Source organism: Mustelus asterias, unplaced genomic scaffold (genome assembly GCF_964213995.1).
Source record: "Mustelus asterias unplaced genomic scaffold, sMusAst1.hap1.1 HAP1_SCAFFOLD_301, whole genome shotgun sequence".
In the NCBI taxonomy this organism is placed as follows: domain Eukaryota; kingdom Metazoa; phylum Chordata; class Chondrichthyes; order Carcharhiniformes; family Triakidae; genus Mustelus; species Mustelus asterias.
In genome coordinates this window covers 96,340-116,271 of record NW_027590266.1, presented here as the reverse complement: position 1 = coordinate 116,271, position 19,932 = coordinate 96,340, and the positions used below count along the sequence as shown (strand labels likewise).

General features: G+C 43.8%; 1 protein-coding gene and 1 pseudogene across 1 annotated transcript in view; both read left to right on the top strand.

Annotated features, from left to right (window-relative positions):
• LOC144486232 (antiviral innate immune response effector IFIT1-like) overlaps positions 1-18,972 on the top strand; it is a 31,949-nt pseudogene extending 12,977 nt beyond the window's left edge.
• Positions 18,973-19,418: 446 nt separating this feature from the next.
• Positions 19,419-19,932, top strand: part of LOC144486231 (antiviral innate immune response effector IFIT1-like) — a 60,925-nt gene continuing 60,411 nt past the window's right edge. The window contains exon 1 of the mRNA XM_078204301.1: positions 19,419-19,491. Within this exon, the coding sequence (XP_078060427.1) occupies positions 19,487-19,491 (5 nt within the window). The 5' untranslated portion in view covers positions 19,419-19,486. The remainder of the gene's footprint in view (positions 19,492-19,932) is intronic.

The window sequence follows — 19,932 nt, the reverse complement described above, 5'->3', positions numbered from 1 at the left end:
ACTGTGAAAATCCCCGAGTCGCCACACACCGGTGCCTGTCCAGGTCCATTGAGGGAGAATTTATACACCTAACCAATACGTATTTTGGACTGTTGGAGGAAACCCAGAGCACCCGCAGCGAACCCATGAAGACACGAGGAGAATGTGCAAACTCCGCACAGACAGCAATGACATCAGAATCAGGTGTTTCTGGTAACTCTTTACTTTACAGGTTTGGCAATGAGTGGGGGTTTGAAGTCCGTGAGATTAATGGCATATCAGGAAGTCATTGGCAAATAACTCTGGAGCTATTGATGAGAAAGCTAATCGCTGAGTCGCAGCAGAGATTGTGCAATTCGATATATAAACTTTCCAAATACACCGAGCATGATTGAGGAGAGAATGGGGCAGACCATGTCAACTCTGAGAGACATCGGGCCCCATCTTACAGGCCACCCACACCATACTCTTGCAGCCGCGAGGTCGCAGAATTTGGCGCCCAACCAAATCTCCGTTCGCTGCAGTGGAATGGGAAAATCCCACCAGCATCAACGGTGATAATATTCCGGCCATGATGTCACTGGGCATTGCGACGCTGTTGTTCTGATCCACATCAAAATGCTCTCCATTGAAGCAAATACAACACGTGTGTTCAAAAGGCAATGGCCATTAGGGTCCTTGGTAAGTCACTCCGGCACAGTTGTTCATTTCTTTTTGGCTCCTTTGGCACTGTTCAGGAAAAGTATCGAACCATTGACTCATACAGCAGAAGCAATGAACCGAATGTGCAGGAATTCAGCACCCATTCAAGCCACACAGAAAATGATCAGAATATGGATAACTGACAACAGTTCCTTTTGTATCACAGATCGCCCAAGGGCACCAATGTGGATACCAAAAATGGTATTGGCAAAGTGGGAGACAAAATCCTACTGCCAATCAAAAGGCAGAAGCATAAATCATTGATTGCTGGTCATCAGATGCCAGGCCCACGCAGGACAGCCAGATTCGAGTCCAACAATATGCTTCTTATTGAAGATACAGGGAACCCGACAGGGAAACGCATCAAGGTGCCTGTCCCCACCAGCCTGAGCATTTGCCTGATGGACCTGCTGAGTTACAATGGCAATGGTCAACTCTGACAGTGCTTTATGGAGCGTAACAACTGTCTCATGCAGGTCAAGCATGGCTTCCATTGTAGACACGGACATTCCAGGAGTTAAAATCGGTTCAATTATATCAGCTGTACATCAGTATATAAAAATCGCTTTGGTCATGCAAAAAAACAGAATGAGGCAGGGTGATGATGGAGGAGGCAGGGTTGTAAGCAAAATAAACTTTGAGCTGTAATCATTTATCTATCACTATTATCTGGCTGATGTTTGTAATTGTCTCCATGGAGATCTGCATCAAACAAGTTTAGCATCAGACTTGCATGAATACAAACAATGGTTTATATTTTCATTTCTTTTCTGGTCAACAATTTGTTCTTGACTTTCATTTCATCGGTTTAGTTTCGATTCCCAGTCAGGAAATGATCACACGCTGTTTATGTCACAATCAGTTCAGGGATTAAAGAGCATAATACACCCAACACTCACAACATTCATGTTGATCAACTCACCATCACGAGTAGAGTTGTAGCTGAAACAGGAATTCAACCCATATTCCATAATGATGAGGTAAAGATAATCGGAATTGCTTTAGTATTGAGGCCGATGTGTAGACTACTGAACACTGAGCTTGTTTTGAGGAAGAAACATGTACACTTTACAAAGCAGTTAATGTGCAAAGAACTGGAATTATTTATCCACAGTGACAGGGTGTGTCGCTAATCGAGATTGGTGATTATAGGAACAGATAATGCAATAGGTAGATCTTTTGAAAATGTATATTGGTCAATAACTCAAATTGAATATATTTCTAATCAGACTTCGTTAAACATCCAAATTTTAATTTTTGTAATCACATCCAGTCAGTGTCCTCAAGTTATATGTAGACTTTCAAGAAGGAAGGTTCTGTTTCCGAGTAATTTAGGAGAGTTTTACTGAAGTAAAGTTGTGATTCTCAGCACTTACATGTGTACAACACAAATTAAAGCAATCCGAATCCTAAATCAAAGTGAGACTACAGCCTGAACTGGAATGGAAAGGAGGGGAGGTAGTTTGGAATGTAACAGCAGAGTTGCAGCTAAAAGTGGGGAAGAGAAGGAAACGTACTTGCTGAAATGGAGACTGAGGGGGTGATTTTGAACTCGCGCTCTCCGTCTGCGGGAATGACTGCACATGCTCAGAGTCCAGAGAGCGCGATTCACGCCATTGTTTACTAGCTAAATGGTGGTCGCCAATTATCGCATTTACTGCAAGAAATAAAGTACTTGCTGAAATTGAGACTGAGTGTGAGGGAGGTGAAAGCTCACATTAACTGGGGGTAAAGACAGGTGCAGTAGTTTGAACTGAAAGCAGAAAGTCACCATGAACGGGGTGAGGGGGTAAGAATGACAGCAAGGATTGAGGGGGGAGAGGGGAGAAGAGCGGCAACATGAAGAAGAGGCAGCTGGAGTGGGGAATGAGTTGGGATGTCCAGGGAATGGAGTGAGGCTGCGGGAATTAAACAGGAAGAAAGCAAGAAAGAAGTTATATTGATGCAACATCTTCCCACACTTCACAGGAATGTCCCAAAGTGTTTCACAATCAGTGAATTATTTTAAAATGCAGTTTGTGTGGAAAGGCACAATTCCCTCTCCTTCCCCCATTCCAAGATTAGGCAGATGAATGCGTGGCTTGAAAGCTGGTGCAGGGGGCAGGGATTTAGATTTTTGGATCATTGGGATCTTTTCTGGGGAAAGGGTGACCTGTTCAAGAGGGACGGATTACACCTGAACTGGAGGGGGACTAACATCCTGACGGGGAGATTTGCTGGAGACACTCGGGAGGGTTTAAACTAGTTTAGCAGGAGGGTGGAACCCAAAACCGCAGGGAGATGGAAAAGAAGGTTGAGGACAGCACAGAAGTTAAAGAGAGCACATTAAGTAGTAACGGCAGTGTCAGTAATCCTAGTACCTGACAGATCAGGCAAAATCAAGACAGAGAGCAAGGGAAGTCCAGATTAAACTGCATTTATTTCAATGCAAGAGGCCTGACGGGCAAGGCAGATGAACTCAGGACATGGATGAGTACATGGGACTGGGATATTATAGCAATTACTGAAACATGGATAAGGGAGGGACAGGACTGGCAGCTCAATGTTCTGGGGTACAGATGCTCTAGGAAAGATAGAACAGGAGGTAAGAGAGGAGGGAGAGTTGCACTTTTGATCAGGGAAAACATCATGCAGTACTGAGAGGGGATATATCTGAGGGTTTGGCCACTGAGTCTATCTGGGTAGAACTGAGAAATAAGAAGGAGGAAATCACTTTGATAGGTTGTACTATAGGCCCCCAAATAGTCAGCGGGAAATTAAAGAGCAAATATGTAAGGAGATTACAGATAGCTCCAAGAAAAATAGGGTGGTAATAATAAGGGATTTTAACTTTCCCAACATTGACTGGGGCAGCCATAGTATGAGAGGGTTGGATGGAGAGAAATTTGTTGAGTGTATTTAGGAGGAATTTCTCACTCAGTATGTGGATGGCCTGACCAGAGAGGGGGCATAGAGAGCAGATCTCTGGGGGTGAGCCGAGTGAGAAAGCTCAGGTGGTTAGGGGCTGTAAAAGACTGGGCCTTGTGATTGGGGACTCCACAATTAAGGGGACAGATAGGAGGGTCGGAACTAAAGGTAGGGACTCAGGGTTGGTGTGTTGCCTACCAGGGGCTGGGGTCCGGGATGTGTCTGACAGGGTATTCAGGACTCTTAGGGGGGAGGGAGATAAACCACAAGTTATTGTACATGTGGGGACACACGACATAGGGAGGATAGGGGAAGGGGATATTAGGCAGGGATTTATGGAGTTGGGGTGGAAACTAAAGGCCAAGACTGACAGAGTGGTTATCTCTGGACTCTTGCCTGTACCACGGGATAGTTTAGAGAGGAATAGGGAGAGGGAAGGTTTGAATTCATGGCTGAGGGGATGGTGCAGGAGGGAGGGGTTCAGGTACTTAAGCAATTGGGGCTCGTACTGGGGAAGGTGTGACCTCTATGAGAAGGATGGTCTACACCTTAATCAGAAGGGGACCAATATCCTGGGGGGTAAATTTGCTAAGGCCATGCAGGGAGGTTTAAACTGATTCGGGGGGGGGGAGGGATCCTGAGTAGTGGGGCTGAAAGTGAGGGATGCATGGATGGGGACTGCAATGCACGGCATTGCAGAGGTGGGGTGGAGCAGGGTTTGAAATGTGTATACTTCAATGCCAGGAGTATTCGCAATAAAGTGGGTGAACTTGCAGCGTGGATCAGTACCTGGGACTTCGATGTTGTGGCTATTTCAGAGACATGGATAGAGCAGGGGCAGGAATGGATGCTGCAGGTCCCGGGGTTCAAATGTTTTAGTCGAAGTAGGGAAGGAGGTAGAAGAGGGGGAGGGGTAGCATTATTGGTCAGAGATTGTATCACAGTGTCAGAGAGGAGGTTTGATGAGGACTTATCTGTTGAGGTAGTATGGGCGGAGATTAGAAATAGGAGAGGAGAGGTCACCCTGTTGGGAGTCTTTTATAGACCTCCTAAAAGTTCTAGAGAGGTTGAGGAAAGGATTGCGGAGTCAATCCTGCTTAGGAGTGAAAGTAATAGGGCAATTGTTATGGGGGATTTTAACTTGACTAATATTGACTGGAATTGTTATAGCTCTAGCTCGTTAGAGGGGTCAGTTTTTGTTCAAAGCGTGCAGGAAGGTTTTTTGACTCAGTATGTAGACAGGCCAACTAGAGGTGAGGCTATATTGGATCTGGTGCTGGGAAATGAGCCAGACCAGGTGCTAGACTTGGAAGTTGGTGTGCATTTTGGTGATAGTGACCACAATTCGGTTACGTTCACCTTAGTGATGGAAAGGGATAGGCATGAACCTCGGGCCAGTGGTTTTAGCTGGGGGAAGGGTAATTATGAGGCTATTAGGAGAGAATTAGGAAACATAGGTTGGACTAGGAGATTACAGGGACTGGGAACGTCCGACATGTGGAGTTTTTTCAAGGAGCAGCTACTGCGAGTCTGTGATAGGTATGTCCCTGTCAGGCAAGGAGGAATTGGTAGGGCTAGGGAACCGTGGTGCACCAAAAAAGTTTCTTTGTTGGTTAAAAAGAAAAAGGAGGCTTATGTTCGGATGAGACGTGAGCACTCGGGTAGTGCACTAGAAAGCTTTAGATTGGCTAAGAGGGAGTTGAAGAGCGAGCTTAGAAGGGCTAAAAGGGGACATGAGAAGACTTTGGCGGATAGGGTTAAAGAGAATCCTAAGGCGTTCTATAGGTATGTCAAGAACAGAAGGTTGGTTAGGGCAAGTTTAGGGCCAGTTATAGATGGCAGAGGGAAGTTATGTGTGGAACCGGAGGAGATTGGTGAAGCATTGAACCAATATTTCTCTTCGGTGTTCACGCAAGGGGACATGAATATAGCTGAGGAGGACACTGGGTTGCAAGGGAGTAGAATAGACAGTATTACAGTTGATAAGGAGGATGTGCAGGATATTCTGGAGGGTCTGAAAATAGATAAATCCCCTGGTCCGGATGGGATTTATCCAAGGATTCTCTGGGAGGCAAGAGAAGTGATTGCAGAGCCTCTGGCTCTGATCTTCAGGTCGTCGTTGGCCTCTGGTATAGTACCAGAAGATTGGAGGTTAGCGAATGTTGTCCCATTGTTTAAGAAGGGGAACAGAGACTTCCCCGGGAATTATAGACCGGTGAGTCTCACTTCTGTTGTCGGCAAGATGTTGGAAAAAATTATAAGGGATAGGATTTATAGTTATTTGGAGAGTAATGAATTGATAGGTGATAGTCAGCATGGTTTTGTGGCAGGTAGGTCGTGCCTTACTAACCTTATTGAGTTTTTTGAGAAAGTGACCAAGGAGGTGGATGGGGGCAAGGCAGTGGACGTGGTATATATGGATTTTAGTAAGGCGTTTGATAAGGTTCACCATGGTAGGCTTCTGCAGAAAATGCAGATGTATGGGATTGGGGGTGATCTAGGAAATTGGATCAGGAATTGGCTAGCGGATAGGAAACAGAGGGTGGTGGTTGATAGTAAATATTCATCATGGAGTGCGGTTACAAGTGGTGTACCTCAGGGATCTGTTTTGGGGCCACTGCTGTTTGTAATATTTATTAATGATCTGGATGAGGGTATAGTTGGGTGGATTAGCAAATTTGCTGATGACACCAAAGTCGGTGGTGTGGTAGACAGTGAGGAAGGGTGTCGTAGTTTGCAGGAAGACTTAGACAGGTTGCAAAGTTGGGCCGAGAGGTGGCGGATGGAGTTTAATGCGGAGAAGTGTGAGGTAATTCACTTTGGTAGGAATAACAGATGTGTTGAGTATAGGGCTAACGGGAGGACTTTGAATAGTGTGGAGGAGCAGAGGGATCTAGGTGTATGTGTGCATAGATCCCTGAAAGTTGGGAATCAAGTAGATAAGGTTGTTAAGAAGGCATATGGTGTCTTGGCGTTTATTGGTAGGGGGATTGAATTTAGGAGTCGTAGCGTTATGTTGCAACTGTACACAACTCTGGTGCGGCCGCACTTGGAGTACTGTGTGCAGTTCTGGTCCCCACATTACAGGAAGGATGTGGAGGCTTTGGAGAGGGTGCAGAGGAGGTTTACCAGGATGTTGCCTGGTATGGAGGGGAGATCCTATGAGGAGAGGCTGAGGGATTTGGGATTGTTTTCGCTGGAAAGGCGGCGGCTAAGAGGGGATCTTATTGAAACATATAAGATGATTAGAGGTTTAGATAGGGTGGATAGTGATAGCCTTTTTCCTCTGATGGAGAAATCCAGCACGAGGGGGCATGGCTTTAAATTGAGGGGGGGTAGTTATAGAACCGATGTCAGGGGTAGGTTCTTTACCCAGAGGGTGGTGAGGGATTGGAATGCCCTGCCAGCATCAGTTGTAAATGCGCCTAGTTTGGGGGCGTTTAAGAGATCCGTAGATAGGTTCATGGACGAAAAGAAATTGGTTTGGGTTGGAGGGTCACAGTTTTTTTTTTTAACTGGTCGGTGCAACATCGTGGGCCGAAGGGCCTGTTCTGCGCTGTAATGTTCTATGTTCTATGTTCTAAAACTTGAACTCCTCTTGGGAAATAAGGAAGGGCAAGTGACAGAAGTGTTAGTGAGGGATCACTTTGGGACCAGTGACCATAATTCTATTAGTTTTAAGTCAGCTATGGAGAATGATAGGTCTGGCCCAAAAGTTAAAATTCTAAATTGGGGCAAGGCCAATTTTGATGGTATCAGGCAGGAACTTTCAAAAGTTAATTGGGGGAGTCCGAGGGAAGGAAAAGGGACATCTGGTAAGTGGGAGGCTTTCAAAAGCATGTTAACCAGTGTTCAGGGGAAGCACATTCCTCTTAGAGTGAAGGGCAAGGCTGGTAGAAGTCGAGAACCCTGGATGACTCGGGATATTGAGGCCCTGGTCAAGAAGAAGAAGGAGGCACATGACATGCATAGGCAGCTGGGATCAAGTGGATCTCTTGAAGAGTATAGGGGGTGTAGGAGTAGAGTTAAGAGAGAAATCAGAAGGGCAAAAAAGGGATATGAGATTGTTTTGGCAGATAAGGCAAAGGAGAATCCAAGGAGCTTCTACAAATACATAAAGGCCAAAAGAGTAACTAGGGAGAGAGTAGGGCCTCTTAAGGATCAACAAGGTCATCTACGTGTGGATTCACAAGAGATGGGTGAGATCCTAAATGAATATTTCTCATCAGTATTTACTGTTTGGAAAAGCATGGATGTTAGGGAACTTGGGGAAATAAATAGTGATGTCTTGAGGAGTATACATATTACCGGGAAGGAGGTGCTAGAAATCTTAAAGCGCATCAAATTAGATAAATCCCCGAGGCCTGATGAAGTGTACCCCAGGGCATTGTGGGAGGCTTGGGAGGAAATTGCGGGTCCCCTAGCAGAGATATTTGAATTATCGATAGTCACAGGTGAGGTGCCTGAAGACTGGTGGGTGGCAAATGTTGTGCCTTTGTTTAAAAAGGGCTGCAGGGAAAAGCCTGGGAACTACAGGCCAGTGAGCCTCACATCTGTGGTGGGTAAGTTGTTGGAAGGTATTTTGAGAGACAGGATCTATGAGGCATTTAGAGATGCAAGGACTGATTAGGGACAGTCAGCATGGCTTTGTGAATGGAAAATCATATTTCACAAATTTTATTGAGTTTTTTGAAGGGGTAACCAAGAAGGTAAATGAGGGCAGTGCAGTTGATGTTGTCTACATGGACTTTAGCAAGGCCTTTGACAAGGTACCACATGGTTGTTGCATGAGGTTAAATCTCACAGGATCCAGGGCGAGGTCGCTAAATGGATACAAAATGGGCTTGACGACAGAATGTGGAGATGCCGGCATTGGACTGGGGTAAACACTAAGAGTTTTAACAACACCAGGTTAAAGTCCAACAGGTTTATTTGGTAGCAAATACCATTAGCTCATGGTATTTGCTACCAAATAAACCTGTTGATGACAGAAGCCAGAAGGTGGTTGTAGAGGGTTGTTTTTCAAACTGGAGCCCTGTGACCAGCGGTGTGCCTCAGGGATTGGTGCTGGGTCCACTGTTATTTGTCATTTATATTCATGATTTGCATGAGAATATAGGAGGCATGGTTAGTAAGTTTGCAGATGACACCAAGATTGGTGGCATAGCGGACAGTGGAAGAAGGTTATCTCGGATTGCAATGGGATCTGGTTCGATTGGGCCAGTGGGCTGACAAATGGCAGATGGAGTTTAATTTAGATAAATGCAAGGGAATGCATTTTGGTAGATTGAACCAGGACAGGACTTACTCAGTTAATGGTAGGGCATTGGGGAGAGCTACAGAGCAAAGGGATCTAGGGGTACTGGTTCATAGCTCCTTGAAAGTGGGGTCACAGGTGGACAGAGTGGTGAAGAAAGAATTCAGCATGCTTGGTTTCATTGGTCAGAACATTGAATACAGGAGTTGGGACATCTTGTTGAAGTTGTACAAGACATTGGCAAGACCCCCACACTTGGAATACTGTGTACAGTTCTGGTCACCCTATTATAGAAAATATATTATTAAACTAGAAAGAGTGCAGAAAAGATTTACTGGGATGCTGCCAGGACTTGATGGATTGAGTTATAAGGAGAGGCTGGATAGACTGGGACTTATTTCTCTGGAGCGTAGAAGTCTGAGGGGTGATTTTATAGAGGTCTATAAAATAATGAGGGGCACAGAAAGGTTGGGGAGTCTAAAACTAGAGGGCATAGGTTTAAGGTGAGAGGGGAGAGATACAAAAGTGTGCAGAGGGGCAATCTTTTCACACAGAGGGTGGTGAGTGTCTGGTACAAGCTGCCAGAGGTAGTAGTAGAGGCGGGTACAATTTTGTCTTTTAAAAAGCATTTAGACAGTTACATGGGTAAGATGGGTATAGAGGGATATGGGCCAAATGCGGGCAATTGGGACTAGCTTCAGGGTTTCCGAAAAAAAAGGGCAGCATGGACAAGTTGGGCCAAAGGGCCTGTTTCCATGCTGTAAATCTCGATGACTCTAATTCCCACCTCTCACCTTCTTCTTTAGTTGAAGTAGCCTGGATTTTACAGGGCCGGATTACTCGACTGCAACACCCTCATGATGGTGGGGAACTGGTGCATAAAATTGCCCCAGTGTTTATTTGGCTGGAGCGGTTAGCTTCCTGGTCAATGGTTACCATAAGCGTGTTCATGCTGGCAGGATCAATGATGGTGTTGAATCTCAGGAAAAAAATGGTTTGAATTTCTCTTCTTGGAGATGGTCATTGCCTGGCACTTGTGTGGCATGAATAATATTTGCCACCTGTCAGCTCAAGTCTGAATGTTGTCCAGGACATGTTGCGCAGACTGATTCAGTATCTGAGGAGTGGCAAATGTAAGCACTGCGCAATTATCTGCAAAAATCCCGCTTGTGACTCTTACGATGGAAGGAAGGTGATTGATGAAGCAGCTGAAAAGGTTTGGGACCTCGGACACCACCATGAGGAACTCCTGCGGAGTTGTCACACCTCAAATTGGGAATTCTCACTGGGAAGAGCGACCTTGATCAAAATTCAACTCTTCAGAGCGCATAGATAGAAATTCCAACTAAAACCCCATGTGTTCTGAAGCAGATTTGTTGAATAAATAATGAGCCACAACTATCAAAAGATTGTGTTGGAGTTCAACTGTGCAGATCACACTTTAAATAGCAAGTTAGAAATTTGCAACTGCTTTTAATTTTCCACATGTAATATTTTGTTTCAAGGATAATGATTTTATTTAAAGATGCAATAATATTGAATGAATAATTATGAATACTTAAGGAAATATTGGGTTTCTTTCTCTGGATGTCGCAGTGTTATTATTATTCCAGTAAAGTTAGCGAGAGAGAGAATACAACCTCTATTGGACATGTTGAAATATTCACCAATTCTGATGTGGAGCAATAGCAAAGAGATTTTGCAAATATTTCATCACAGATCAATTTGTTGTGAATTAGTCCCAAAGGAAACAAGGCAAAGCAGAGTTGACCCAACATTTCCATTTGCAGGGGTGTGTAGAGATCATCACTTGTCACCAGAGTTTTCATTGAACCCAGCAATGAGGAGCAGTCTTTAGAAACCAAATGGATGGGACACGGTGTTTAAATTAGTCTGAGATGGATGTTGATTTTTTTTCCCTTGCAGTGACCAAGAGAAGGATTTGTTGAAAGTGAAGCTCGATTGGCTTCAATGTCACTTCACGTGGGCGCCACAGAAAGAAAACATTGACTTGGATGATATGAAGCAAAGATTAGAAGATTCAATACAGCTTGATGTGAAATATCGAGGCTGGCCTTACAACCAACTCGCTTTTGGAAACTGTCTGCAAGGAAACTGTGAGGAGGCGATTCAAAACTTACAGGAAGCTGAAAAGATTCTGAGGGAGAATCATGAAGATGAATTTGAAAAAAGAATCATCGTCACCTATGGAAACCGTGCCTGGGTCAATTATCACATGGGACAACTGACAGAGGCTCAGTCCTACCTCGACAAACTGGAGAGGATCTGTCAACAATTTCCTGATGCCTCTCGGTATACAGCAATGATACCTGAAGTGTACGGGGAGAAGGGTTGGGCACTGTTGAGTTCTACAGCTGAATAATATGAAGATGCAATGGAATGTTTAAAAAAGGCTCTGGAGGAAGATCCAATTAGTATTGATTGGAATGTTGGATATGCGACTGTTCTGTTTCGTCTGGAATGGTTTTCTGGTACCCCAGAGAGTCATGGGCCCAGTGAAGCAATGAAGCAGTTGAGACGTGTGCTGGAGCTTGATCCAGATCACACTGAAGCCATGGTGCTGCTGGCTCTAAAACTACAACAGTTCAATCAGAAGGAGGAAGCACTGAACTTCATTGAGGAAGCGTTGCAGAAATCCCCTGATCTTCCATACGTGCATCGTTATGCTGCAAAGTTTTACAGAACAAAAGGAGATGTGGAAAAAGCTGTGAATCTGTTGAAGAAAGGATTAGAAATTACCCCAAGCTCGACCTTCTTACACCATCAAATAGGTCAGTGCTACAGAACCAAATTGTATGAACTGATGAAATATCCAGACAGCAAAGGTCCTCGCAGTGCTGCTCTTCAACAAAGAGCTGAACTGATCAAACTGTGCAAGTTTCATTTTCAAAAGGCTTTTGAAAACCGACCATTAACATCTGTTAAGGCACACCTGGATTTTGCAGGAATCTGTTCATTAAATGAAGAATATCGCAAAGCAAAGGAGATCTACAACCATCTACTGACACTGGAGGGTATACATCCAGAGAAAAAACAGGCAATATGTTTACAGGCTGGGTTATTTGAACTCAATCATAAGAAATCAGAATCGAACTCTGTGTGATTTATACTCTGCTGATGGTAATGACAGTGTAATAACAATATCCAATCCAGCCTGTAGTGGGTAGAATAAAACCACTCTGCCACCCTATCTCTCACTTGCTGCTCTTCTCAGGAAAGTTGCCCATTGGGTGAAAGGCTTTCCACATGTGACACTGGAGAAAGGGCCAACAGTCAGTGCAGCCCCTTCAGATAAAGCAACTCTTGATTCTGTTGCTCTGAGGATTTGCTGACAGACGATCAGAATCCCATCCAGAGCGTTCACTCAGATCTCAGTCTCTGTCACTGGGAGTCTCCCTGTCCTGTAACTTGTCAGCTTCACCAACTCTTCATCAAACCATCCCAGACCCTCACTGGCCAACACAGAGCAGCTCGGACAATAGCCGGGAAAGACCATTTTCTACCGACTGTCACCATCTCACTGAAGGGGAAAGCAGTAAATGGGGGAAGGCTAAAGGATATAAAAATGGGTTAAATTGGATTGAAATGAATAAAACACAATGGCTGCAGATACTGATTTTATAAACAGTGATTTTAATAGTAATTGTATATTCAGAGACTGAATGTTAAAACAACCAATAAAATTACACTGTGGCTAAGATTTTCTGTGTTGCTAATCTCATTGGATGAGAATGGGTTTGTGGTTCAGAATATGATGAGGGTAAAATCTGCAAGTTAATTCCTGTTGGTCGGGAATGTTTACAGCCAGTTTTGAACGTTTTCATGAGCAACATTTCAGGGACTTCATTCTGATCAACACACAGCAACCTGGTCACAAGTTACATACTCCATTTTGAGGTTGGCACCTCTCGGTTAAGGGAAGATGTTATAAGAATTGAAAGCTAAGACGATAGGCTGGCACGGTGGCTCAGTGATTAGCCCTGCTGCGTCTCAGTGCCAGGAATCCGTGTTTGATTCCAGTCTTGGGTGACTGGCTGTGTGGAGTTTGCATGTTCTCCTTGTTTATTTATTAGTCTGACAAGTAGGCTTATATGACACTGCAATGAAGCTACTATGAAATCATTGAGTCTCCGTGGGTTTCCTCCGGATGTTCCGGTGTCCTTCCACACTCCAAAGATTTGGAGGTTGGGTGGATTGGCCATGCTAAATTGTCCTTTAATGTCCAAAAGATGTGCAAGTTAGGTGGATTGGCTTTGGTAAATGCATGGGTCTACAGGGATCAGACAGAGGGGAGGGCTTGGATGGGATGCTTTTTTGGAGAGGAGGTGCAGACGGAATGGGCTGGTCACCTCTGTCTGCACTGTGTGGATTCTATGGTTCTAATTTGTTGTTATCTGAGCCTTAGCTTTGATATTTACAATTTGCCAGCAATTGGATTGCAGAGAGGTAAAGAGTTGCTGTCCAAAAACAAATGCCAAACCTTCAATTGATGGACCTTCCAATTTTCTGGTTGTGTATTTTTTTTACTCATCTGTGGGACATGGGCGTCGCTGGCTGGCCAGCATTTATTGTATTTCCTTAGTTCCCTGAGGGTAGTTGAGAGTTAGCTACATGCTGTGGCTCTGGAGTCACATGTAGGCCAGACCAAATAAGGGTGACAGATTTCCTTCCCTAAAGGACATTAGTAAACCAGATGGATTTTCCAACAATCGACAATGGTTCCTTGGTCATCAGAATATTCTTAATTCCAGGTCTTTTTAATTAAATTCATGTTACACTATTTGCCATGGCAGGATTTGAACCCAGGTCCCCAGAACATTATCTGAGTTTCTGGTTTAATAGTCTAGCGATAATACCACTAGGCCACCAACCTCCCCATTCTTGGCAAGATTAGCGAAATAGAACTGATTCAGTCACAGAGTATCGGTGAATAGCTGTTCACTATTACTGCTATTAACTGCACTCTCCAAAGCAAGTGTTCAATTCGATCATGGGTCATTTCCCTTATTGGTGATGAGAATTTTTTTATTAGAACTCAATTTGAAATGGCATACTGGAAACAGGCTGTCTGAGGGAGGGGTGATGTTCTGCTGATCAGGCGTGCAACAAGACAAGAGATCCCTTGGGTTGAAAATATGCATCATGACTTCAATGTTCAACGTTCATAAGAATTCAGTGGGATTTTAACACTGGGGTTGGTTTGGCAGTTGGGGTGGGGGTTGTGGGAGGGGGCTTCCAGAGGAAGCTTTTAAATATGGCACCAGTGGCCTCACGGGTAAGTATGCCGGACAAAGGGTGAAAAATAAAAGTCATGAATGGTTCCGATAGAATGGGAACCATTCATGACTTTTATTTTTCATCCTTTGTCATTGAAGTCATGATGCATATTCTATCGGATCCCATTCTATCGGAACCACTTTCAAATAAAGGTAATTTATCTTCAATGATCCAATCTTTACTCTAGGTCGAAACCTGCTTTTCAGAAAACAGCACCATGGGATCCTTTACATGTATCAGAGCCTTGGTTTAATACAAACATATGATCAAGGTGTAGGAGAAGGCCATTCAGCCCCTCCAAGCCTGTTTTGCAATTTATTAAAATCATGGCTTTTTTGATAGTTACCTCAATTTTGCACCTTGCATATTCCTGATAATCTGTCACATCCATCCCTTCTATACCCCTCCCTCAGGATCTTAATGTCTCATTCAAAAGGAGCCACCTCTGACAGCATAAATACCCCTTCTAATATTCATGGGTGTTGGAGTTAGCAATACAGCCTGTCCAACAGAAAATTAGATGTTGTTCATTTTCTACCGAGAAGCTGTACAAGCTCAACATTGATTGCCTTTCCTGGGTAAAACACGAGCTATTCACAAAGGAGCTTTCTGACAGGAATTAAGACATACTCACACTACAGGAAACCCACCTTAGGGGTCACCCCAGCCATCGAGACTACGTTCCCGGGTACCAACCTGTTGCAAACAGGGATAACAAGACATGTGGCCTAGCTCCCTACACCATGATGCAGAAGAACTAAAATCAGATGTCCCCATTCTCCATCTCCATCAAAGTAGGTTTGCTGACACGTCACAACTGTCTACATGCCACCAAATGACCCATAGCCCAACACCGTTAAACAACCTGCATCACACTCAACATTGGCAACTTCAACCACCAAATTCACATGTGGAGGCACCTCAACAACAGCACCACGGAAGGACAGCTGTCAGACTGGGCCCTTGTACATGAACTAAATTTTGTGTACGATGCAAAGCATTCTGGCACATTCCATTCTGCTCGCTGGAGGGAGGATTACTCATCTGATCTTTGCTTCACCATAGCAATGGCTGACAGCTGAGCTGCTCACAACAAGCGCTCCCATCTTCCCCCACTCCCCACATTGGCCAACCTCACTCACATTGGCCTTGAACTGCCTTCCATAAACTCAAAGCCAAAATCTCTCTGGAATATGCGGAAGAGTAATTGGGGTGTCTCCAGCAGATACTTAGAAACCACCAATCACTAGATCCATACCCACCTGAAAATTACAACCACTTTACACGAGATCTCAGCTTGAATGTGAGAAAATTGGGACTGAAATACTAGCATTGAACTTAAACAAGGGGAATTATGAAGATATGAGGATAGAATTGCTCAAAGTGGACTGGTCATTTGGAATAGCAGGTCAGACAATAGAGGACAGTGGCAGACATTTAGGGAGATACTCATGACGCCCAGCAAAAATACATTCCAATGAAGAGGAAAGACTCTAAGGAGACAAAGAACCTACCATGGGTAACGAAGGAAGTTCAGGAGGGTATGAAGTTGAAAGCAGAAACATATAAGGTGGCAAAGTTTCGTGGTAGATGGGAAGAGTAAGTTCAGAAGAAATAATGGAAAGAATTGATTCAGAATGCAGCAAAGAAGGACTGGAAAATAATCGGGAAGGAGAAAACAAACCATGAGGGCAAGCTGGCAAGAAATATATAAGCAGAGAATAAGAGTGTTTCAAAGCACATTAAAAGGAAGAGAGAAGTAAAATAAAGTATTGGTTCCTTCGAAAATAAAACTGGGGAGTATTTATGGGGAACAAGGAAATGACAGAGGAGTTAAATGGATATTTTGCATCTGTCTTTACTGTGGAGATACTGCAAACATTCCAGAAATAATTTAAAAAGGGGGGAGAAATTACATACAGTCACCATCGCCAGAGAATTAGTTTGAGGCAAACTAACGGGATTAAAGGCTGACAAAGTTTAAAAAGTTTAAAGCTTATTTATTCGTGTCACAAATAGGCTTACATTAACACTGCAATGAAGTTTCTGGTCGCCACACTCTGGTGACTGTTCGGGTACGTTGAGGGAGAATTTGGCATGACCTAACCAGCGCGTCTTTCAGACTATGGGAGGAAACCGGAGCACCCGGAGGAAACCCACACAGACACAGGGAGAAAGTGGAGGCTCCACACAGGCACTGACTCAAGCCAGGAATGAAACCCGGGTCCCTGGCGCCATGAAGCAGGAGTGCTAACCACTGTGCCACTGACATATCCCCTGGATCTGATGGTTTTCACCCCAGGATCTTAAAAGGGGTAGCTACAGAGATTGTGGATGAATTGGTAGTCATTCTCCTTGGTTTCTGGAATGGTGCCAAAGGATTGGAAATCTGCCAAAGTGGTGCCCTTGTTCATAAAAGGAAGGAGGCAAAATGCAGGAAACTACAGGCCAGTTAGTCTAATATTAAAAATAGTCTAAAATATTAAATCCAATTGGTAAAGAGTGAATAGCAATGCATTTGGAAAGTCATAAACTGATCAAGCAAAGACAGTATGGCTTCTTGGAGGGGAAATCATGTCTGACAAATAGACTCGAGTTCTTTGAGGAGGTATCAGCCAGAGTAGATAGAAAAGAATCAGTTGACATTGTACATTTGGATTTTCATTTGATAAGGTGTCACACAAAAGGATTCTCCACAAGATAGGAACTCATGGTATTGGTGGCAATATTCTGGCATGGATAAAGGATTGGCTAAATAACAGGAAGCAGTGAGCAGCGATAAGAGGGTCTTTCCCTGGTTGGAGGGCAGTAACCAATGGAGTACCATAATGATCAATGATGGGACCACAGCTCTTCACAATATACATTCATGATTTGGAGGATGGAACAGAGTGGACTGTGGCCAGATTTGCAGATGATACAAAGGTGGGTGGGGAAGCAGTAATGAGGATATAGATAGTTTATAGAAAGATATTGATAGGTTAAATGAGTGGGCAGAAAATTGGCAAATGGAATTCAATGCGGGAAAATGCGAGTGTTCATTTTTGAAGAAAGACCGAGAAGGTGGTATTATTTAAATGGAGAGAGACTGCAGAAAGCTGTAGCACAAAGGGACTTGGAGATCCTTGTTCATGAAACCCAGAAAGCGAGTGTACAAGTGTAGGAAGTAATAGGGAAGGTAAATGGAATGCTGGCTTTTATTTCAAGTGGGCTGGAGTATAAAAGAAAAGAGGTGTTGCTGGAATTGTTCTGGATCAGTTGCTGCTTCAATAGTTTGGTTTGTAGATTGTGATCTATGCTCGCTTCTATCCAGGCTATATCTCAGATACATCTGCCACACCACAACGCTCTGAATTCTCAGGTGAATCTTCAATCAATTTTCTTCTCATCTTTTCAACAAGGACCTGGAGGTCAGTCAGATCTGCAGACTTTACTTGAGTTATTTTTTGATATTTAACTCATTGCCCGCTGCCACTATGTCTTGTATTGTGTTCAGTGTCTAGATGTGATTTTTTAGGATTTGCCTGTTCCCTGAGAAAGCTACTTAACACCAGTTGGTACAAATCACAGCTTAATAACTCTACACAAGGTTCCTCTGGATCAGTTACCCAATCAAGTGGCACCATTAAAGTTTAAAGTTTGTTTATCAGTGTCACAATTAGGCTTACATTAACACTGCAATGAAGTTACTGTGAAAATCTCCAAGTCGCTACACTCCGGTGCCTGTCCAGGTCCATTGAGGGAGAATTTATACACCTAACCGATACGTATTTTGGACTGTGGGAGGAAACCCAGAGCACCCGCAGCGAACCCATGCAGACACGAGGAGAATGTGCAAACTCCGCACAGACAGCAATGACATCAGAATCAGGTGTTTCTGGTAACTCTTTACTTTACAGGTTTGGCAATGAGTGGGGGTTTGAAGTCCGTGAGATTAATGGCATATCTGGAAGTCATTGGCAAATAACTCTGGAGCTATTGATGAGAAAGCTAATCGCTGAGTCGCAGCAGAGAATGTGCAATGCGATATATAAACTTTCCAAATACACCGAGCATGATTGAGGAGAGAATGGGGCAGACCATGTCAACTCTGAGAGGCATCGGGCCCAATCTTACAGGCCACCCACACCATACTCTTGCAGCCGCGAGGTCGCAGAATTTGGCGCCCAGCCAAATCTCCGTTCGCTGCAGTGGAATGGGAAAATCCCACCAGCATCAACGGTGATAATATTCCGGCCATGATGTCACTGGGCATTGCGACACTGTTGTTCTGATCCACATCAAAATGCTCTCCATTGAAGCAAATACAACACGTGTGTTCAAAAGGCAATGGCCATCAGGGTCTTGGTAAGTCACTCCGGCACAGTTGTTTATTTCTTTTTGGCTCCTTTGGCACTGTTCAGGAAAAGTATCGAACCATTGACTCATACAGCAGAAGCAATGAACCGAATGTGCAGGAATTCAGCACCCATTCAAGCCACACAGAAAATGATCAGAATATGGATAACTGACAACAGTTCCTTTTGTATCACAGATCGCCCAAGGGCACCCATGTGGATACCAAAAATGGTATTGGCAAAGTGGGAGACAAAATCCTACTGCCAATCAAAAAGCAGAAGCATAAATCATTGATTGCTGGTCATCAGATGCCAGGCCCATGCAGGACAGCCAGATTCGAGTCCAACAATATGCTTCTTATTGAAGATACAGGGAACCCGACAGGGAAACGCATCAAGGTGCCTGTCCCCCACCAGCCTGAGCATTTGCCTGATGGACCTGCTGAGTTACAATGGCAATGGTCAACTCTGACAGTGCTTTATGGAGCGTAACAACTGTCTCATGCAGGTCAAGCATGGCTTCCATTGTAGACACGGACATTCCAGGAGTTAAAATCGGTTCAATTATATCAGCTGTACATCAGTATATAAAAATCGCTTCGGTCATGCAAAAAAACAGAACGAGGCAGGTGACGATGGAGGAGGCAGGGTTGTAAACAAAATAAACTTTGAGCTGTAATCATTTATCTATCACTATTATCTGGCTGATGTTGGTCATTGCCTTCATGGAGATGTGTGTCAAGTTCAGCATCAGACTTGCATGAATACAATGGTTTATATTTTCATTTGTTATCTGGTCAGCAATATGTTCTTGACTTTAATTTCATCGGTTTCGTTTCGATTCCCAGTCAGGAAATGATCACACGCAGTTTATGTCACAATCAGTTCAGGGATTAAAGAGCATGACACACCCAACACTCACAACATTCGTGTTGATCAACTCACCATCACGAGTAGAGTTGTCGCTGAAGCAGGAATTCGACCCATTCCCCATCTGATCAACATTATGAGGTAAAGATTGTCGGAATTGTTTTAGAATTGAGGCCGATGTGTAGACTACTGAACACTGAGCTTGTTTTGAGGAAGAAACATGTACACTTTACAAAGCAGCTAATATGCAAAGAACTGGAATTATTTATCCACAGTGACAGGGTGTGTCGCAATTCGAGATTGGTGATTGTCGGAAAACATAGTGCAATAGGTCGATCTTTTTAAAATGTATATTGGTTAATAACTCAAATTGAATATATTTCTAATCAGACTTCGTTCAACATCCAAATTTTAATTTTTGTAATCACATCCAGTCAGTGTCCTCAAGTTATATGTAGACTTTCAAGAAGGAAGGTTCTGTTTCCGAGTAATTTAGGAGAGTTTTACTGAAGTAAAGTTGTGATTCTCAGCACTTACAGGTGTACAACACAAATTAAAGCAATCCAAATCCTAAATCAAAGT